The sequence below is a fragment of the Galeopterus variegatus genome, unplaced genomic scaffold, assembly GCF_000696425.1.
Source record: "Galeopterus variegatus unplaced genomic scaffold, G_variegatus-3.0.2 Scaffold448, whole genome shotgun sequence".
NCBI lineage: Eukaryota > Metazoa > Chordata > Mammalia > Dermoptera > Cynocephalidae > Galeopterus > Galeopterus variegatus.
Window position 1 is genome coordinate 11341 of NW_007726559.1, and position 20082 is coordinate 31422.

The window sequence follows — 20082 nt, forward strand, 5'->3', positions numbered from 1 at the left end:
TTTTTTTTTTTTTTTTTTTTTTTTTTTTTTTGTCCTTTTTGAGACCGGCCACACCGCGCTCAGCCAGTGAGCGCTGTGAGCGCACCGGTCATCCCTATATAGGATCCGAACCCGCGGGAGCGCTGCTGCACTCGCAGCGCTGTACTCTCCCGAGTGCGCCACAGGCTTGGCCCCCTGCCAGTGCAATTCTAAATAGCCCAGCAAAGAGCTGAGATTGGTTGTTAGGTGGGATGGCTGGTATCTAGTTCCTGGGCTCCATCTGGACATTTTCCATGACCTGGAGACACTCCAGGTTCCCCCTGGATGTGTGTAGGGTTAGGATGCTGCTAATCCCCACCCATGACCACAAATCCTTAGAATCCTGTGGACTCTGAGCTTTCTGACTCCCCCACCCATGGGTCCCTTGGCTCAGAGGGATTTCCTCATGATTGGGTAGGCACTTTCTGGAGCCAGACTGTAGGTATGTGTGCCTGCTGGCTGGAACTTTCCAGTAGCTGGAGGGATCATGTAGAAGGTCCAGCTGGAGGCCTAGTGGAGGCTTCCTGGTTCCATGCTGTTTTCCATCATATAAAATCCACAGTTTTCTTCCCAATTTTTATTCACCATGAGGCGCCTCCGTTTCCTCTCCTGCTTGTATTCTGTTACTCCTTGCCACACTGCCCCAGGAGCACAGCCACCATGTTGTCTCCACATCCCTACCCATAACCTGTTTTCCGCACTCACCTTCCAGCCTGAAGAAGCAGGCGGTCGAGGAGAGTCAGCTCTGGCCTGCCTTTGGAGTATGAACAGCCTTTTCCTAGGTTGTTATTTGATAAGCTCCTATGTTCAGCCATTGTGCTAGGGACAGTCAGACTCTGTCCCTGCTTACAACACATCCCCAGCCTTGCTGCAGCGAGCAGGTGAATGGACAAATTAACGTACGATGAACAGTCTTGGTAAAAACGGATCATGGCAAGCTCTTGTCCAAAAATCTGTGATGGGTCCTTGTTACCTTTTGGAGGGTCCCCACCCTCCAAAAAACTAGCCCCAGGCAGTAAGATAACAGATACATATTCTGGCCTCTCTCCTCCTCTGTTCATGCCATTCACATCCAGGAAGCTGCTGCTCTTCCTTTTTTCTGCACATGGACTTCCTGCTCATCCTCCAAGGCCCAGCAGAAACACCATTTCCTCTGGGAAGCCTTTGCCTACCCTGCCACCTCCCAAAAGCATAACTAAGAACTAACCTGCCTCTCTGCTTCTGTTGCCCTTTGCACAGATTTCTGCTGAAAACATTTATCACTGTGATTCACTTTCTGTTGCTCGGTGCCTGACACATCATGAGTCACTTAGTGTCTAATGAATGAGTGAGTAAATGAATGAATGAATAGCTTAGTGAAAACCAAATACACACAGGGATGCCCAAGGCCCTTTCACATTTCACCTGGACCATGCAAAAGAGGTTGCAGGCAGATTTCAGTTCACTAATGTGAATGTTTATTGGGGCCCTACTGTATGCCAAGGGGTGGAGTGACAAACATCAATGGGATAAGGTGCTACTTGCAGGTGGTACTTGCCTTTCAGGCCCACCGTCTACTGGGAGATGGGCATAGTGAGACTCAGTGGAGAGGCTGTCGGAAACAAAAGCTAACTGCTTCTCACCAACAAACGCTGACTTCACAAGGGGTGAGCTCTCTGCCTTGGCTGAGTGGAGATAATCCTCCTGGTGTGTGTTATAAATTTACCACAGAAAGGCCTGTTGATGTGGGTGGGTGGGGGGTGAGGGTAGATGATGTGGCCCTGTACTTACATGGATGGAAGGGACACTGGGGCTGATTGGCAGCAAACGTGCTTTCAGACATGCCTTCTGCAGGACGGATCACCAGGAAATGGGGCTCAGTACCACCCAGGAACCTCACCCTGGGACATGGTCCCAACACAAATAATGGCCATGTAGAGGGCGTTTCTGTGTGGTTTTGTGTTTGTTCTGGATTTGGGAGTTTCCCCTCTGAGTATGGGTGTGTCCTTCCCCCCTCCCCTGCTCCTGCCCTAACTGATTCAACTGGAGAACTCAGAAATGGAAGGTAGTCAGTCCTCAGGTCTGATGGTATTTTAAGCAAAAAGAGCAAGTCGTGAGAATTGACCAAAATTGTACGTAAGGCAGGAACACAGAACTCTGAGGGGGCTTTTGATTTATATAAACAGTGTTAAGAGGGGTGAATTCCTAAGCAAGACAACCCCGAAATCCAAATTTCTCTATCCTTTGTGTTCATGGTCTGATGAGGTCTCCTGGTCAAGCTTTCATAAGAATAATGATAATGATAATACTTTAAATGTATATGGTGCTTTCTAGAATATAGGGTGCTTACACAGTTTCTCATTTGATCCTTACTAAAGTACAAGATATTGTCAATTTTTTACATAGAAGGCAATTAATATTCACAGAAGTTGAGTAACTTGCCCAGATCACACAAGTATTAAATGACGGGGCCGTAATTTGAACTTAGCCAGTGAGGAAACACTGGGAGTTACCAGATTTTATTTCACCCAGTTCAACAATCCAGATTTCTTACTTCCTTAGGTCATGCCTTTTACACACAGTTAATCCGAAGGTCTGTAGTATGCCATAAATTTATTCTTTACACAGTTAATTTCTCATCTAATTACACTGTTTTTTCCTTCTAATAAGTTATCCCTCAGACTTAAAAAAATTAATTTGCATTTTTATTAATTGCTATGGAATGTGCATGCATTTGAAAGTAGAACTTACAAGCATGAAACTATTTCCATACTAAAGCCTGGAGGCACAGAGTGGAGGTGAGACTTGGCAGAGAATTAACTGGCAAGATAGGTTAGGGTGAGATTGTATAGGTTCAGGGCCAGGCCAAAGAGTTAATATAGGCAGTCACAGCATAAGAGCTTTTTCCCTCAGAACTTTTTATTGTGAAAAAATGTCAAAACACTTGAAGAAGTTGGAAGAATACAGTGGACACCATTACACCCTCCCCTTACATCCCTACGTTCAACATCTGGCCACATTTGCTTTATTTCTGTCTCTCTCTTTTTTTTTTTTTGTCTTTTGTCTTTTTCCGTGTCCAGCAACGAATCGCAACCCTCAGTGTTGCCCCCATACCGGACCGGGGACCGGCAACGGGATTACAACCCTCGGTGTTGTTCCCGCGCCTTGCTCAGCCAATGAGCGGGAACCGGTCTGTATGTGGGATCCGAACCCTCGGGTGGGAGTGCCGCTGCGCTTCCCAAGCGGCGCACTATCCAGTGCGCCACCGGGCCGGCCCTATTTCTGTCTCTCTTTAAAAAAAAGAAAAAAAGGGCCGGCCCCGCGGCGCGCTCGAGAGAGTGCGGCGCTTGGGTGCACAGCGGCGCTCCTGCTGCGGGTTCGGATCCTATATAGGGATGACCGGTGCGCTCACTGGCTGAGCGTGGTGTGGGTGACACCAAGCCAAGGGTTGCAATCCCCTTACCGGTCACAAAAAAAGAAAAAAAAAGAAAAAAATACATTTATAATAAAAAGTGTGCGTGTGTGTGTATACACACACACACACACACACATGAGCACACATCAAAAAGTTCATGGTAAGGTTCTTATTATCTTTTTTTTTTTTTAAAGATGACTGGTAAGGGGATCTTAAGTCCTGAGTTGGTGCTGTCAGCACCGCGCTCTCCCAAGTGAGCTAACCAGCCATCCCTATACAGAGATCCGAACCCATGGCCTTGGTGTTGTCAGCACTACGCTCTCCCAAGTGAGCGACGGGCCAGCCCTCTTATTATCTTTTAATTCTATTTTTCCACAATTTTTTTGGAGTAACCTTGTATAAGAAAGTGTACATAGGGCCGGCCTGGTGGTGCACTGCTACAGTGCGACGCTTGGGAGCGCGGCGGCGCTCCCGCCGAGGGTTCAGATCCCACATACAGACCGGCCGCTCACTGGCTGAGCGAGGTGTGGGCGCAACACCGAGGGTTGCGATCCCATTGCCGGTCCCGGTCCGGTATGGGCGCGACACTGAGGGTTGCGATCCGTTGCCGGTCACGAAAAAAGACAAAAAGGAAAAAAAAAAAAAGAAAGTGTATATATATTAAAGCATCTGTGTGTGTGTGTGTGTGTGTGTGTGTGTGTGTGTATCTCCCAAGATTAAGGTCAATCTCCTACTGACTCACAGTATCATTATCACACCTAAGAAAATTAACAGTAATTTATGGAAGACCTTTAATTGGTGGAGAAACATGATTCAATTTCTGATTTAGTAAGAAAATGCTCCTGGCAGGGGAGTAGTTGGGTGGGAGAGAGTAAGCCAGTTGGTGGCTATAGTAATAGTGTGGGAAAGAAAAGAATTAAAAGATACCCCATAAACTTAAAAAAAAATAGTGATAATCTTTTATGCTATTATAAAAAGTAATAACACATAGAAATACAGAAATATACAAAGAAGCTACCCAAAGACTATCTACTCAAAAAAAAATTAACATTTTGTATATTTTTTCCAGCTTTTTATGAACAGGTAGGGGTGTGTGTTTGTGTGTGTGTGTGTTTTCTAAGGTTCTTATAACTATGCTAGTTTCTCTCTTGCTTTTCTCACTTTACATTCTAACCCAAGCTGTCCACATGCACTTTGAACTAGTTTCCTTTGCTGTAGAAGCTTTTATCCATGTTACCCTCTTGGTGTGCTCTGAGGCCTGAACCCTGTTTCCTGCTCCTTGTGCTCAAGACTCAGCTTGTGCCCCAGCCCCAGAGTGTACCCCATGAGCCTGATGCATCTCAGCCCCATGGATCACACTGTGAGCCTGGAGCTCTGCAAATACATGCCAGCTGCCTCCAACTACTACAAGGCCACCCTGGAGGAGAAGTAAACTGAGGACACTGAACTCCCAAATGGCTGAGGGAAAGAACAAAATGTGGCAAAAATTAAATGATGGAGAGCAACTATTAAAAGAGTTGAAATATAGATGCTTTGAAATGGGGGGCATTAAACCAACCAGCTGATTCTTATGAGATACAGCAGGAGGCCTCGTGGCATAATGGAAAGAGGGGGAGACTGGGAGTTGAGCCTGCATTTGAGTCCCACGTCTGCTATGTGGTGTTGGGAAGATCATGCCTCTGACCTTTCCTTGCCTTTAAACTGCAGGTAATGTTGCCTCTTGTTCCTGTCCGACAGGAGTAGGGTGAGGGACCAGGGAGATATCAGTGTTTATGAGAGAGCCTGAAAACTCCATAGCTCCTTACAAGTGTCGGTGGTGAATTTTAACTATCCACCCTCTTGGGCCACATTTCTCCTTATTCCTCTGCTGCCTCCAGAGGGATTTAAAAAGGGAGGTGGGGGCCAGCCTGTGGCTCACTCGGGAGAGTGCGGTGCTGATAACACCAAGGCCACGGGTTCGGATCCCATATAGGGATGGCCGGTTTGCTCACTGGGTGAGCGTGGTGCTGACAACACCAAGTCAAGGGTTAAGATCCCATTACCGGTCATCTTTAAAAATAAATAAATAAATAAATAAAAATAAAAAGGGAGGTGGACATGGAACTATCCAAAGGGGAAATAAGGTGGCATTTTCCAGCCAGTTGGCTGGGCAGATTTCTACAATGGCAGGACACTGTGTAATTCCCAAGGGCTTATAACCTAGGTTGATATGGGTTAGAGTAGATATCATGATCCCCATTTTTCAGAGGAGGAAACTAAAACAAAAATGCAATGCCTTCTCCCTCATTTGTCCTTATTTCCTTTCCCATCATTATTAGTACTCAGAGGCCTTGTGCTGCTCCCAGTGACCCACTGCCCTCGTCTCTGAACCTGTCAGGCCTGATCTCCACCAAAGTACCATGTGTTCAGATGGTACCTTGTAAGTTCCATTCACAGTCCCACCATGAGACCTGCCATTGCAGCTGACCTCAGTAGGAGTGAAAAAAATCTAATTCTAGAAGCAGCTAAGGGAGGGTAGAAAGAACAGGTATTTTGGCACTCAGAAGACCTGGGATCAAAACTGGCTCTACCACTTACTAGATGTGTGGCCTTGAATAAGTTCCTTATCTTCTTTATTCCTCAGTTTTCTCATCGGGGAAACTCAGATAGTGATCTACATTACTGAAGTTCCTAATATTCTGGCAGCAGTGAGATTTCTGGGGGAAAAGAAACGTACGTACACACAAAGACACACACATACGTAGACACACGCACACATAAATTTATAATAAATTTTACCGATATAAAAGTTTGTAACATAATTTATAAATAATAAAATATATAATACTTTTTATTGTAAATTCCATACAGCCAACTGAGTCTCACAGAACATTTTCCTTAGTTCTTGCCAAACTCTTATATCAGCAGTCGACCTATGGATACAGCTAAGGAATGAGTATAGTTCCAACAAGTATATTGGCTGATATTTTCATTTACCTTAACAAGTAGGGTGAAAATGAAATAGTGAAAACATGTTGAAACTTTACTTGTTCACCAATGACACAAGTGACTTCTTTGCTGAATTGGACAATAGTTTTTGAATATTGGAAGAATATTCCCACAATTTTCTGTGCTATTCACAAAATAATGGTTATAGACTCAGCACCCTTTTAAGTTTAATCTGCATCATTAAGCGATCTTCTCCATCACTTTCTTAAGTCTAGACTTAAGAAGACATTAAGTCAAGTCCTGATTTGTAGTGTTTGCTGATTTCCATGGTGTAAATATACCACTTATTGGAGTCAGGAGGCATTGTGCAGCAGCACACCATTATGTAGTATTGCTGTACGGGGATACAGATACAAAAGGCATAACTAACCAAAAGAGTATAGAAAATACTGAAATATACTTTTAAAAAATGGAGGTTATGAGTTATAAATATTTATAGTTTTTAACATAATTTAAGTGTTAGTTTATATAGTTTAATTTTTAATAATAGCCCTGTTTAACAACTAGCTTACAAAATTCCTGAAAATTTAACAATCTGCTCTCATGAGACACCCCTGGTTCTCTCTGAGACCCTATAGGCAAAAGCATTTTGTATGCAGGGTATACTCAGGCTAAAGTGTTGTGGTGGCAGCAGTGGTGTAATAATAATAATGCCAGCCAACATTTATTGAACACTTATGGTATGCAGGCTCTTCTTTAAGTGCTCTGCATGCATTTGGTCATTTTATCCACACAGTAACCCTGTGAAGAGAGCTCCATGGTTATGCCCATTTTATAGAAAGGGGAAGTTGCTGGAGGGCTCCTAGGCCTCCGTTGTGCCCCCTCAGAACCCCTTAACCATATTAATATTCCCATTTTGCACGTGAGGGGCCCAAAGGTTCAGAGGGATGAGTGACTTGCCAAGGCCACACAGCTGGCAGCAGGCAGAAGTGGAATGCAAACCCATGTCTGTCTGATGGCAGGCCCTCTTTAGCACTGATTTCCCAAATACTGAGCACAACTGATTTTGACTTCCTAGCAGAGCTTGCTTTCCAATACCGTGTAAAGCTACACAACTTTGCCTGAGTTGTTGGGTTGAGGCAATAGCTATGTTAATTGTATGGCTAGGCATTTCATAACTAAAGCCAAAAAGTTTCATTATTTTAGTTACACTGAGTTTCCATTTGTATTATCAAGGCTAGGGCTTAGACCGTTCAACCTGTTGTATAGACCAGGTCAGTAGACCCCTCACACTCCAGGCTGGGTCACCAGACCCCTTACACACCAGGCTGCTTCACCAGACCCCTCACACGCCAGGCTGGGTCACCAGGCCCCTCACATGCCAGGCTGGGCCATAGACCCCTCACACACAGGTCCATACTAGGTAATTGGGAAAGATCCCGGGAGCCATTGGCAGATGACCTGAGCTCAGTCCTCAGCAGTAGCAGCAGAAGCAGCAGCAGCAACAGCCTCCAGCAGCAGTAGTGGCCTCTCCATGGCACTCCCCAGGGGCATCCCGGGGGCGGGGAGCACTGTGGATCAGACCCACTTGTCCTTTATACTTAAGTCCATAACCCAGGACACCTGGATGCACATGTGCAATTACATTAGACAATAACCAAGGAACACCTGGGCGCACGTGCGTATTTACATCAAATACTCGGCAAGATTCTGAACATCTAAGGGGCCTTGACCATTTTCCTATATTTTCTCTACATACTGATTCTGGAGCCCCACTCCTGTTGAGCTGGATTTAATTGGGTTTGGTATCTTTAATACAGTCCCCAGAGGATTCCAACAGGAGACTAGCACAGATGGGGATCCCAGAGCACAGCTTGGGGCTTAGAATGCCTGGATCCAGGCCCAGGTTCCTTACTGGTTAGATGGGGGCATCTGCCTCCTCAACCTCACCTGGCAGCTTCTCAGATCTGATGAAGGAATGTGTGGGGACAGCCCACAGTAAGTGCTAGTTATGTGGCACAGACCGCAAAGCTGATGTTCTGATAGGCCCAGAGTTGAAAGCCAGTGGTCCTAGAATGGTCTTGAAAATGAATTTTTATTCTTCTCCCTGTTACTCATGAGAGCACAGAGAAATAGTGGGTAATGGTTTTCTTTCTTGCATTACTCAGTAGAACAGCAGGAGGTCAGAGCCATGCAGTGGCTTCCCCCAGAGGGGGAGGCCATGGGTCAGTGGCCAGAGGCTGTGGTTTAACAAATCCAAGTGCACCTGAATGTGGGTCCCTCCCTAAGCCACAGTGTTGGTTTTCTGGGAAAAACACGGAGCTGGGGCAGCAAACTGATGAGGCACCAGAGCCAGGTTGGAAATGTCCATTTTGCCAGCTGGCAGCTGTGACCTTGAGAGCTCCCCTGCATCAGCTGGAGGAAGGGAGGCAGTGTGGGAGAGTGTAAAGCACCCAGGATTTGGGTCAGCCTGCATCTGAAGCTCAGCTCCACTACCTATGGCTGAGGCACCTGGGCAAACAGCCTCTTGTGCCTTGGTTTCTTCACCTATAAAACCAGGGTGATGACAGCACTTGCTTGACAGAGGAAGGATCACATGAGGTGTGTGTGATGACTTTGTAGACTGTGAAGTGCTATGGGTTTTGCTCTACATGAGTTGCCAGGCTGGGTGCTTCAAGGAATCCAGGAGGGGCATGAGAGACAGGCCCTGCCCTCAGCAAGTGTGCAGTCTAGTGGGGAGGCGAGACTCACAGAGCTCTGGGTGGCATCTGAGGCTGCAGGTCGAGATGACTGCATCAGTGGATCTGGGAGAGGGAAGGAGAACTGGGCTGTGTATTCAGATGATGTTTCCTGGAGGAGATAAGACCTTGGCAGGGCCTGGAAGGATGATAGAAGTTCAACAGGCAGATGAACTTCTTATTCTGGGAGAGAGAAACATAAGGAAATAGTCAGAGAGATGATGATAATGGTTTCAGGTCACTTTATATGCCTTGTTTGATCCTTCTAGTAACCTTCTTCAGGTAGGAAAATTTATAGGTGAGAAGCCTGAAGCTGAGAGAGGTTAAGTAACTTGCCCGGTGTCAGGCTGCCAATAAGTGGCAGAATCAGGATTCAAACCTGGATTTCAAGGCCTGTGCTCTTACCTTTATCAATATTGATTCTCCAAAAGCAGGATGTGCAAGAGATGCATATGTGACTACACTGGCTCATGCATTTATCCAGTAAACAATAACTGAGCACCTACTACAGTGCCAGCCACTCCTGGGTGCTGGGGATGTCCTTCCTCATGGGGCTTTAGCATAGTGGGTATTGTACGTGTAAGGAAGTAATTGTGGTGCAATTGCCTCTCTGCCAGAGGCATGTACAGGGTACACACAGGCCCTTGTGTGGGAACAACTAGCTGTGTGTGTTGTAGAGGGCAGTCACAGAAGACGTTCCAATGTGAGTTTGTTGGAGCTGGCTGGTAAGGTGGGGAGAAGGAGCTTGTCAGGAAGGGCATTCCAGCAGAATGAACTGCCAGGTGGGCTGGAGTGAGGAGGAGGTAGCAGAAATGTGGCCAGGTGTTGGGGGGCGGCAATCAGGAGGGCCTTACAGAGGTGGAAGTTGGGCATGGGCTGCACTGGAGACTTGTGGGAAGGGGATGTCTGTGGTCTCATCTACAGTGTGCTGGGAGCAGAGGGAGCTGCAGCACTCCAGAAACCTGTTCATGGAGGCCTGTCAGCAAGCAGCCTTGCTTTCTCAGGTTGCCTGGCACTGCCAGAATAGTCTGGGGTGGTGCTTTACATTGCCAGTTGTAGTGGACTGAATTATGTCCCCACAAAACTCACTGAAGCTTGAATTGTGTCCCGTAAGTTTATGTATTAGAATCTTAGCCCCACTGTGACTGTTAAGAGGTTGGGAAATCCTATTATGGTAATTGAAAGTTGGAGCCTTAAAGAGGTGATTGGATTGTTGGACCATGCAGTAGTGAATGAATTAAAAATGGTGGTCAAGGGCTTGGTTCTGAGGGCTTTAAAAGAAGAGAGTCTGTCTTTCTCTCTGCTCTCTCTGCTAACACCATCTTGCAATGCGAGACCCCTGTCACCACCATCAGATGGACTTTGGACTTCCCAGCCTCAGAAACTGTAAGCAATAAATTTTATTTTTCTTTATAAATCACCCAGTTTCAGGTATTTTCTTATAAGCCCAAAAATGGACTAATACCCCAGTGAAGGTTCGTGGTCAGTTTTCTTGTCCCTATGGCACAGAACTGGCTGGGCCTTTGCTCTGCTAAGCTGAGCAGCTCACCCATCAGCAGGCAGGCCGCACCTGGAGAGGGCACTGGGCCAGGAGTCAGCAGTCTTGGGCTCTGCTCCTAGCTCAGTGACCTTGGCAGTTTCTTGATCTCTTTGGGCTGCTCTGCAACTGAAGGGGTTAAATAATCTCTGAGGTCCCTTGCAGCCCTAACATAGTGAGTCTGGGGGTGAAATGGGGTGGGAGGATGGAAGCAGAAGATGAGTAGGGGGAGGAGGTGGGTCTGTGAAAAGGCATGTTTTGCAGCTGAATGCAGATGATTCAACAGAGATTTGGTCTGAGCTCCCAGGGACGCTGCATCCCAGAAGAGAATGAACAAATGTAGCTGCTGTTCTCAGAAATCTCACTGGGAACTGCTCCTTACCTGGACTGTCTCTCAGAACAAGCCTATGCCTTGGTAGATGTTGTCCCCGTTTTACAGATAGGAAACCAAGGCTCCAAGAGATCCAGTGACTTTGCCCGGGCTTCATGTGGTGAGTGGCAGAACTGGGATGTGAACCCAGACCTGCCCTTGTCTTGTACTTTACTACACAGCTTCCTGAAGGTGCCTTCATTCTGCACAGGCTTTTGGACATGTGTGCTGGGCCCATAAGACATGGGTCCCCCCTTGTAGAAACAGCTTCCAGTTGGCACCACAGCAAGCACCTCTAGCCAGATCCACGAGGACACAAAGGGGCACATTGGCCTCTTCAACTGGTGCTTGCTTGGCACCTGAGCTGGGTGGGTTTGTTTTGATGGGCCAGGGCAGTTCCACCTCCTGATGGTAGCTCCACAGGCCTGGGCTGGGCAGTGGCAGCACCTACGGGAATGTGATCTCTCCCTCCAGCCATGCTTGGGAGGTGATGTCAGGTGTGTGGGTGGAATATTTGATTGAAGCAGATAAAGCTGGAGGAGAATGACAGGAATGGGGGAGTGTGAATAGGTTCATACAGAGGGCTGTCTGGCTTGGGCCCAGCAGCCTGTTCTTCCTTTCTGACCTGGGACCAGGTGACCTGAATCTTTGCATATCCTACCTTGGGGCCCAGAGCAGTGAGAAGTTGCCCAGCCAGCTTGGGAGGCTGTACCACCTTGAAATTGCAGAGCCTAGAGCTTGAAGGGGCTTTGTTTGTCATCTGGTATCTAGCTTAGAGTTGGGGGGCTGAGGCCCAAGGAAAGGAAGTGGCCTGCTTAAGCTCACACAGCCTTGGGTTGTGGAGCTGGAACTGCAGTTTCCCAGTCCCCAGGCCTAGGCTATTTTCCACCATCCTGTGCTGTTTGGGAAGGTGGGAAGCAGAGATGCTTAGATCAAACCCTTGGGGAACTGCTGCTTTGCTGGCTTCAGGCTACGTTTTGGACCCTCCCTTAATCCTGTCTTCCTCCTGACCCAGCCCTAGTGCACTCTATGGGGAAGAGTGCACTCTGGCCCCCCTAGCAGTGGTGGAGGGCCTCCATGGGGCAGAAAAGGAAGAGCCACTGGCCCCGGACTCTTTCAATTCATTTTAGCAAATATTAACGGAATATGCAGGATGCAAGACAGCATAGGGGGCTGGTTGGTTAGCTCTTTTAGAGAGCGGTGTTAAAACACCAAGGTCAAGGATTCAGATCTCCTACCAGCCAGCCACCAAAAAAAAAGTAAGCAAGACACCATAAGGGATGCCAGGAACTTAAAACCAATTTGGGTTTTCCCAGGGAAAATGCCACCACCTAGGAAAGTGGCATCACATGTGAGAGTCAGCCACAGCTTAGCCAGCATGCGTTGTCAGCTCTGAGGGAGTTCAAGCATGGTCAGGGGAAGAAGCTTCATTGAAGAGGAGGGGAGGAAAAGGAGGCAGGGTGATAGGGGAATAGGTTGTGCAAGTGTGGAGAGCAGGAAAGGCAATCCAGGCAAGAAGAACAGCCAGAGCAAAAGGTGGAATTGAGCCATCATGCTGGGGGTGGTAATACCCACCCTGAGGGATATGGAGGAGGTACAGGCAAGTGATGGCTGGTGAGGCTGGCAAGGTAGAATGGGGCAGCCGGTGCAGAGCCTCGAATGCCTCAAATATCAGGCAGCATATTTGGGAGGAGAGGAGAAGTTCCTAACAATGTGGCTGAGGAATGTGGGTAGAATGAAGGGAAAAGCTGCCTGTCTGGGAGATGGTGGGCAGTAGGGAGTGTGCAGCTCACTGCATAGGGTGCCAGGACTCTTAGGGTCCTTGGGCAGTCACCGGCAGGCAGGGTCAAGGGTACTGGAGTGGGTCCACCTGCCTGTATCCTGTTTCCTGACCTCTCCCTGCCCTCACTCTCCTTCCTGCAGAGTGTAAGTCTGTTCTGCTTGGGAAAGGTCTTTTTTTTTTTTTTTTTTTTTTTAAAGATGACCGGTAAGGGGATCTCAACCCTTGGCTTGATGTTGTCAGCACCACACTCAGCTAGTGAGCAAACCGGCCATCCCTATATAGGATCCGAACCCGTGGCCTTGGTGTTATCAGCACCTCACTCTACCGAGTGAGCCACGGGCCGGCCTTGGGAAAGGTCTTTGACACATTTTCAAAATAAAGTTGAGAGTAACCTCCAGAGTGGAAGAAGAATAAACAAGCTTTAAAAATGCAAAAGGAAATGTGTTGTTTATTTATTTTTTATAAGGGAAAAAAAAGCAGGAGGAGGGCCTCAGCCAGCTCCCTTGGGTGAAAATTTCCAGCTGCTCTGATGGAAGGTCACAGAGACTTCAGGGAGCCAGGGGCACCAGTGGTGAGACTTCAGTCCAGATTCAATATCAGTTCAGCTAACATGGCCACCATCAGCATGCCAGCCTCTGTGCTCTGCGCTGCAGGGGCAAAGATGCGGAGACCTGAATCCTCCCTCCAGCTGAGGACAGTTCTGGTAGGGGAGTTAGGACAAAGATAGCAAAGGACTGTTGCCAAGGGAGAGCATGCCAAAGTCATAACAGAAGGATTTAATGCCTGGGGGAGGGAGAGTTCACTCCTGGTGGTGGTGAGGAAAGTCTTCAAGGTGGGTTGAGTTAAACTTTGAAGCCCAGCTAGGACTTCACTGGGTGGGGATTGAACAGAACGCTTTCCAGGTAGAGCAGATGTGCAAGGTGGGGAATCCTTCAGTGCTTTGAGAAATGGGGACGTTCAATTTTCTTAAATATTTATTTATTTAACAGCTTTATTGAGATATAATTTACACATCATACAATTTACCCACTTCATGTGTACAGTTTACAAAGTTATATAACCAATGCTATAATCATTTATAGAACAATTTTAGAATCATTTTAGAACATTTTTATCACCCCAGAAAGAAACCACATACCCATTAGCAGTCACTTGTCATTCCCCCACTCCCCCAGTCCTAGGAAACTACTAATCTGCTGTTTCTATGGCTTTGGATATTCTGAATATTTCATTTAAATGGAATCATACACATATATTATGTGATCTTTTGTGACTGGTTCTTTCACTAAGCATAATGTTTTCAAGGTTCATCCATGCTGTAGCAAGGCTGGCTGGTTAGCTCAGTTGGTTAGAGCGTGGTGCCAGTAATACCATGGTCCAGGGTTCAATCCCTGTATCAGCCTGCTGCCAAAAAAAGAAAAAGCAAAATACTGAAAATCTCCTAAGGCTTTAGTATAAAGAAAGCTGCTGCACAGTAAAAAGTCTGTAAAAATCTGTCACCGACTGCATCCATTCTGTAGCATGTATAAGTACTTCATTCCTTTTTATTTTTATTTTTTTTGATTTATTCCTTTTCATGGCTGAATGCTATTTTTGTATGAATACTATATGTGGTATGACTATATCACATTTTGTTAATCCATTCATCAGTTGATGGACATTTGGGTTGTTTCTACTTTAGGGCTATTGTGAATATGCTGCCGTGAACATTTGTGTATGGGTTTTTGTGTGGATGTATGTTTTCAGGGCATTCTATTTCGAGCAGAGTCTAGGACAGTTGTGGGGCAAAGGGAGGAAAAAGCAGGAAGCAGAGAGACCTGCCCACCCACTTTGTAGTTAGAATGGCTGAGTGGGATTGAGAAAAGTAGAGCTCAGGATGCTATCCTAGGCACCCTGGGAGCCCGGGATGTGTGAAAGCCAGGACAGGGCTATCCCAGACCCCCAGCAAACCTGCATTGTTTTGTCAGACCTGGCAGCTGTTTGCTGGGCTGGAAATAGCCTGGGAAGCTGGTATTTTCCCTGAAAATCAGGTGAATTTTTTCCTGTGTCCTACTGAGGGCCAAAATCATTTAATCACATAGAAAAATGTGAGCCACACGGTTAGTGTAGAGGTGGGGTTTGTCAACAGGAAGCTGGCTGGCCAGGGGAAAGAGATGGTCAGGAAGAGGCTAAGCTGTGATGTCCCCACCCCCATCACACTCACACAGAGGTGGTGGTTTTGTTTATGGGAAATGCTGCAAGTATCTCATTGACCCCGTCTGACAGATCGGGAAACAGAGGCACTGCGTTAACGGGATTTGCCATTTAGAAACAGAAAGGAGATTTAAGCCAAAGTCTTGATGTCAGCAGCAGATTTTCTGAAACCCAGACCTTGCCCTCAGTGCTATGCCTGTTTTTGAGTTCACAGGAGAAGACGAAAACAAGAAAGAGTTTATGCTGTCTCAGTCTCCTAAAAAAGAACACCAAACCCCAAAGCAAAAACACAAAACAGGGCTTTAATTACCATCTTTTCTTTTCTTCCTTCCTTCCTTTTTTGTTCTCCAGCCAGAAAACATTATGTTGTTAGACAAGAATATTCCCATTCCACACATTAAGCTGATTGACTTTGGCCTGGCTCACGAAATAGAAGATGGAGTTGAATTTAAGAACATTTTTGGGACGCCGGAATTTGTTGGTGAGTTAGGCCTATTTTCCTCTCAGCTAATAATCTGGCATAAAAATGTAGAAAAATCCCAGAAACAAACCCTGTGTCTGGAGTTATGGCCTCTGGGCTGAGAGATGATGCCTTGGGACACCCCCTAGAATCCTAACAGGTAAGGAAGGAAATGTCTTGCTGGGCCTCCAGGTGAGGGTCCACGTGTAGGCTTGAGCACCCCATGGGGCAGAGGGTGGCCAGGTGGGGCGAGAGGCCTTTGCAGAGTTAAACCTTCCCAGAGCTGGCCCCAACTCCTGCTCTTAGGTGAGTTTATCGTGAAGATTTAAAATCACTTCATCCTCTTGCATTCCCATAAGCTCAACCTTCTCTGAAGTAGCCTTTGATTTCCTGAAAAGGAAGAGGGAATCATCTGCCAGATGCCAGATCCACCCACTTGCCTGTCCTGTGTGCCTGGCCTTTATTCATACACAGAGGAGCCCACCTCTAGCAGGGCCCTCGCCGCTCTCTCTTTCATTTGTTTCTCTCACCCTGGGCCCAGGCTCCCATCTGTCCTGCAACTCAGAAGATCCCTTGTAGGGTTTGGGCCAGAGGTTGGGGGTCATGAAGAAACAAGCCTGCAGAGGGGAAAGGAAGGAGAGTTGAGAACCATCATCTATCTCTCTGCTTTGGGAGTTGGGGTGGTCTTGAAGATAGAGGGCATAGTCTCCTCAAAACCTGGGGGCTGCAACTTCTGACCCCAGTCTAATCAAAAGGGAAAACAATGTGTCAGACCATCCACCTAGTAGATTTTCAGGCCATGTGTACTAGCTCTGCAGCCACTCTGGGATGGTGCTGCAGAGACCTCAGCGACCCAGGGCAGGGAGCCCTGGCTGCGTGCCAGGCACTGTGCCTCAGCTCTACAGACATTGTTTCAGTTAATCCTCAAATGGCCTCACAAAGCAGATTTAATTATTTACTCCATCAACTGCCTCGTTCAAGGAAACACAACCAGTAGGTGGTGAAGCTGAGATTCACATACAGAATCGGCCAACATCAAAGCCTGTGCTCTTTCCATTACACCGGCTTGTCTAAGAAGACCCTGCCCTCAAGGAGCTTACACTTTAGTTGTGGAGACATCAAACCACCAAATACGAGTGCTAGAAGGATCTTTTGAGACCATCTGGTCTAGTTTAACAAATGTGGAAATGAAGTGATGGGAGGTTTTTGTTAAGATCAACTGAGGTTATTCTTCACCTGCTGCATAACAGATAGTAGGTGAGGTATGATGGACACAGTGATGGTAAGGAGCCACACTCAGAATGACACATCCAAGGGCACAGGTTGGTGGCAGAGCCAACTTGAACCTGGGGCACAGGATATCTAGACCTGGACTTTGTATGAGAAAGCAGTTGCTGCCCACCACTCACATATGTGGTAAAAATGCATATGTTTACAGATAGTTCAACTAGAGGTTCAGGGCAATGATGGAAGAGATATCAGAAGACAGGATGCAATTAATTGTAAAGACAAGATCACTGTGGAAAAATCAGTGGGATCAGTCATGGCCTTGAGTCAGTGAAGGACAAAGGACTGGTGTTGGTTGGGAGACATCTCTGAAGAAGGGTGGGAAGGGAGCCAGGGTAGAGGAGGAACACATCCCAGGTTCAGTGATACTACAGCAGGGGAGCAAGGTCAGGATTAGTGCATTTATCGGGGACAAGTCACTGTCCACTCTTGATGGAGCTGAGAGTTCACAGCAGACTTGATGTGAGTAGGTTATTGATGGGTGGCATTAGACTGTGGAGGGTTTTGCCCAGTCATGTACTGATAAATGTCTAACAACCAGGTCTCAAAAAAAAAAAAAAAAAAAAAAAAAAAATCTCTAATTTATAGCATTGGCCAGTTTCAAGCTACCAATGTGCTGTCACTGAATACAGAGTTAGGAAGAGATGCTCACAGTTGGCTTTTGTGAGCCAGTATGATTTTGTTTGCACCTTACAGATATATAGGTTATAACACCAAGATCAAGAGTTTGAATCCCCATACCGGCCAGCTGCAAAAAAAACAAAAACAAAAACATATATACAGTGACTTATCTGAACCCATGCCTAAATTATGGTGACTTTCTTTTCCCAAGACCCCGGAAGAACAAGTTATAAACACTTTCCCCTACTCCCACCATTCCTTTGAAATTTCATCTTGAGACCCAGGGTTAAAAAGTTAGTGTCAGCTTCCAGTAGTGTGGTAGACTAGGTATTCCAAAGGCCCTCCCAATACAAAACTGGATTCTTGAAAAAAATTTTTCATTTAAATGAAATTCTGGGCTCATGGGAAACAGGAGAAATCTTTAAATGTAATAGGTCCTTCAGCATGACCTTCAGTTCCTCCCCCGCAACCCCCATGAATTGAACTTAGAGCTGGAGCTGTGAACAGCAAGAATAGTCAATAGAAGGACCTCCCTTAAAGGCTGGTGCACATATCAGCATTTCAATCAGAGACTAGCGAGGTTTGATGTTCAAGGATATAAGATATTGAAGTTATCAGTTGTTTATAAAGTAAGTGGAATGTATATAGAAATAAAAACATCACAAGAATGAGTAAGCAACCAGAGATGTCAAAAATGACCAGGTAAATTTTAAAAAGAACTAGATAGAATTTTAAGAAATTCAATATATAATTGTTGAAATTTAAAGCTCAGTGAATGGGTTAAACAGCAGGTTGCACACAGCAAGAGAGAGAGTCGAAGAATTGAAAGACTGAGCTGAAAAAAATTGGCTAGACTACCACAGAGTGACAAAGACATAGAAATATGAAAGAGAGGATAAGCAAAATAGGGTAAAAAATGAAAGGCTAACAGAGGTCTATTTGGAATCCTAAAAGGAGGAAATGGAGACAATAAAGGAGAAGCAAGATCTGAAGAGATTGGCTGAGAATTTTCAGAACTACATCCATGCCTCTATAGATACAAGAAAGACAAAGTGTACCATGCAGAAAAAAATAAAAATAAATTCATACCTAAACACATTATAGTGAAACTCCAGGGTACCAAAGACAAAACAGCTAGAGAGAAAAGACAAATTACCTGCAAAAGAAATATAATTAGATAGACATCATACTTCTCAAAACAATAATGGAAGCCAATATCCAGTGGAAAATTATCTTCAAAGAACTGAGGAAAAATAAAAAATAAGCCCATAATTGTGTGCTCAGGGAAATTATATTTCAAGAATGAGGGTGAAAGATTCAGAAACATTAAAATAGAGTTTACCACCAACAGACATTCATTAACAGAACTTCTTAAAGATGTACTTCTGAATTAAGGAAAATGAACTTTGAAGGGAGGTCTCAAAGCAAGAAGTAATAGGATCAAAAAAATCAGTAAATATTAAGCAGATATAAAGTTTTCTGTCTAAAATAATGATGATGATATTGTTTTAATTGTGAGGTTAGAAAAAGGACAGAACTAAAAATTGAAGAAAATAATGTTAATTAGAACAGAGGGTTTGAAATTAATATTCTAAGGTTCTTGGGTTGTTAGAAGAGGGTCAAAATGTTGATTTATGTTAGAATTTGTTAGATATCCATAGTAAAGCTTCAAAGGTAGCCATTAAAAAATAGAAGTTGGGAAAAAACAGTAAGAAAACTGACCCCAAAACTCAAGAAAGGAAAAGAAAAGCACAGAAAAAATGGACAAATAAAAGCACGTAGATTAAGAAATGAGTGTGTACATGTATGAGGCAGATCACACTGGAAAGCGAGTTGTGCTTCTCAAACTATGGTGAAAAACTTAAATCTGTCCTAGACTGCCATTTCAGTAAAATACAATAAAAGATACATTCCTTGAAAAATGATTACAGCTTGGATATCACAACAATGTCAAACTGCTATAAGATTCTCTAAATGCATACTCCCGATTTCTGCACCTGTCTTGTTGATCCAGTGACAGTCTGCAGACTATTTGTCTGTGGACCACACTTTGAATATCAGTGTCCTAAAGAAAGTCTTTCACATGCACATCAGGAGACATGTACAAAAAAGTTCATAGCAATAGTCCAGTAATGCAAGAAATGGAGACCATCCAAATGATCTCTGAGAAGAGAATGACTAAAAAATGATATATACACCCAGTGCGCATGGAGCAGGAAGACGTCCAGCAGGGGAGGCGTAAGCTCTGCAGAAACCACACGCCCTGTGGTGCTGCCGTCACGTGATCCAGAGGCCAGCCCAGTGCACACGGAGCAAGGAGACGTCCAGCAGGGGAGGTGGAAGCTCCACAGAGACCACACACCCTGCGGTGCCGCCATGTGACCCAGCAGCCTGGCCAGGTGCATGCTGACCAGAGAGGCCCAAGACCCAAGGCAACCACACATGCAAGGCACTAGTGGCCAACTGAGCAGATACTGAGGTAGCCATACCAAACTGGCAACCCCAGCAACATCCTAGCCAGACAATAGTGTCAAACCTGTGAACTGTGAAACCCCTTGCCACAATGACTAAACATCAAAAGAAAGATACCACAAATATGAAAAATCAAGAAAGTACACCACCAAAGGGTAATAACTCTCAAGCTCTAGATCCTATAGAACAAGAAGCCCTTGAAATGTCTGACAAGGAATTTCGAGTGATAATTCTAAGGAAACTGAATGAGATACAAGAAAACTCAGCTAGACAACATGATG

At 45.6% G+C, this 20082-nt stretch overlaps 1 protein-coding gene across 1 annotated transcript in view; it reads left to right on the forward strand.

Moving 5' to 3' along the window:
* The window catches only part of DAPK2 (death-associated protein kinase 2), a 30731-nt gene that overhangs the window by 2919 nt on the left and 7730 nt on the right, over positions 1 to 20082 (forward strand). The window contains exon 2 of the mRNA XM_008568868.1: positions 15313 to 15442. Coding sequence (XP_008567090.1) covers positions 15313 to 15442 — 130 coding nt within the window. The remainder of the gene's footprint in view (positions 1 to 15312; positions 15443 to 20082) is intronic.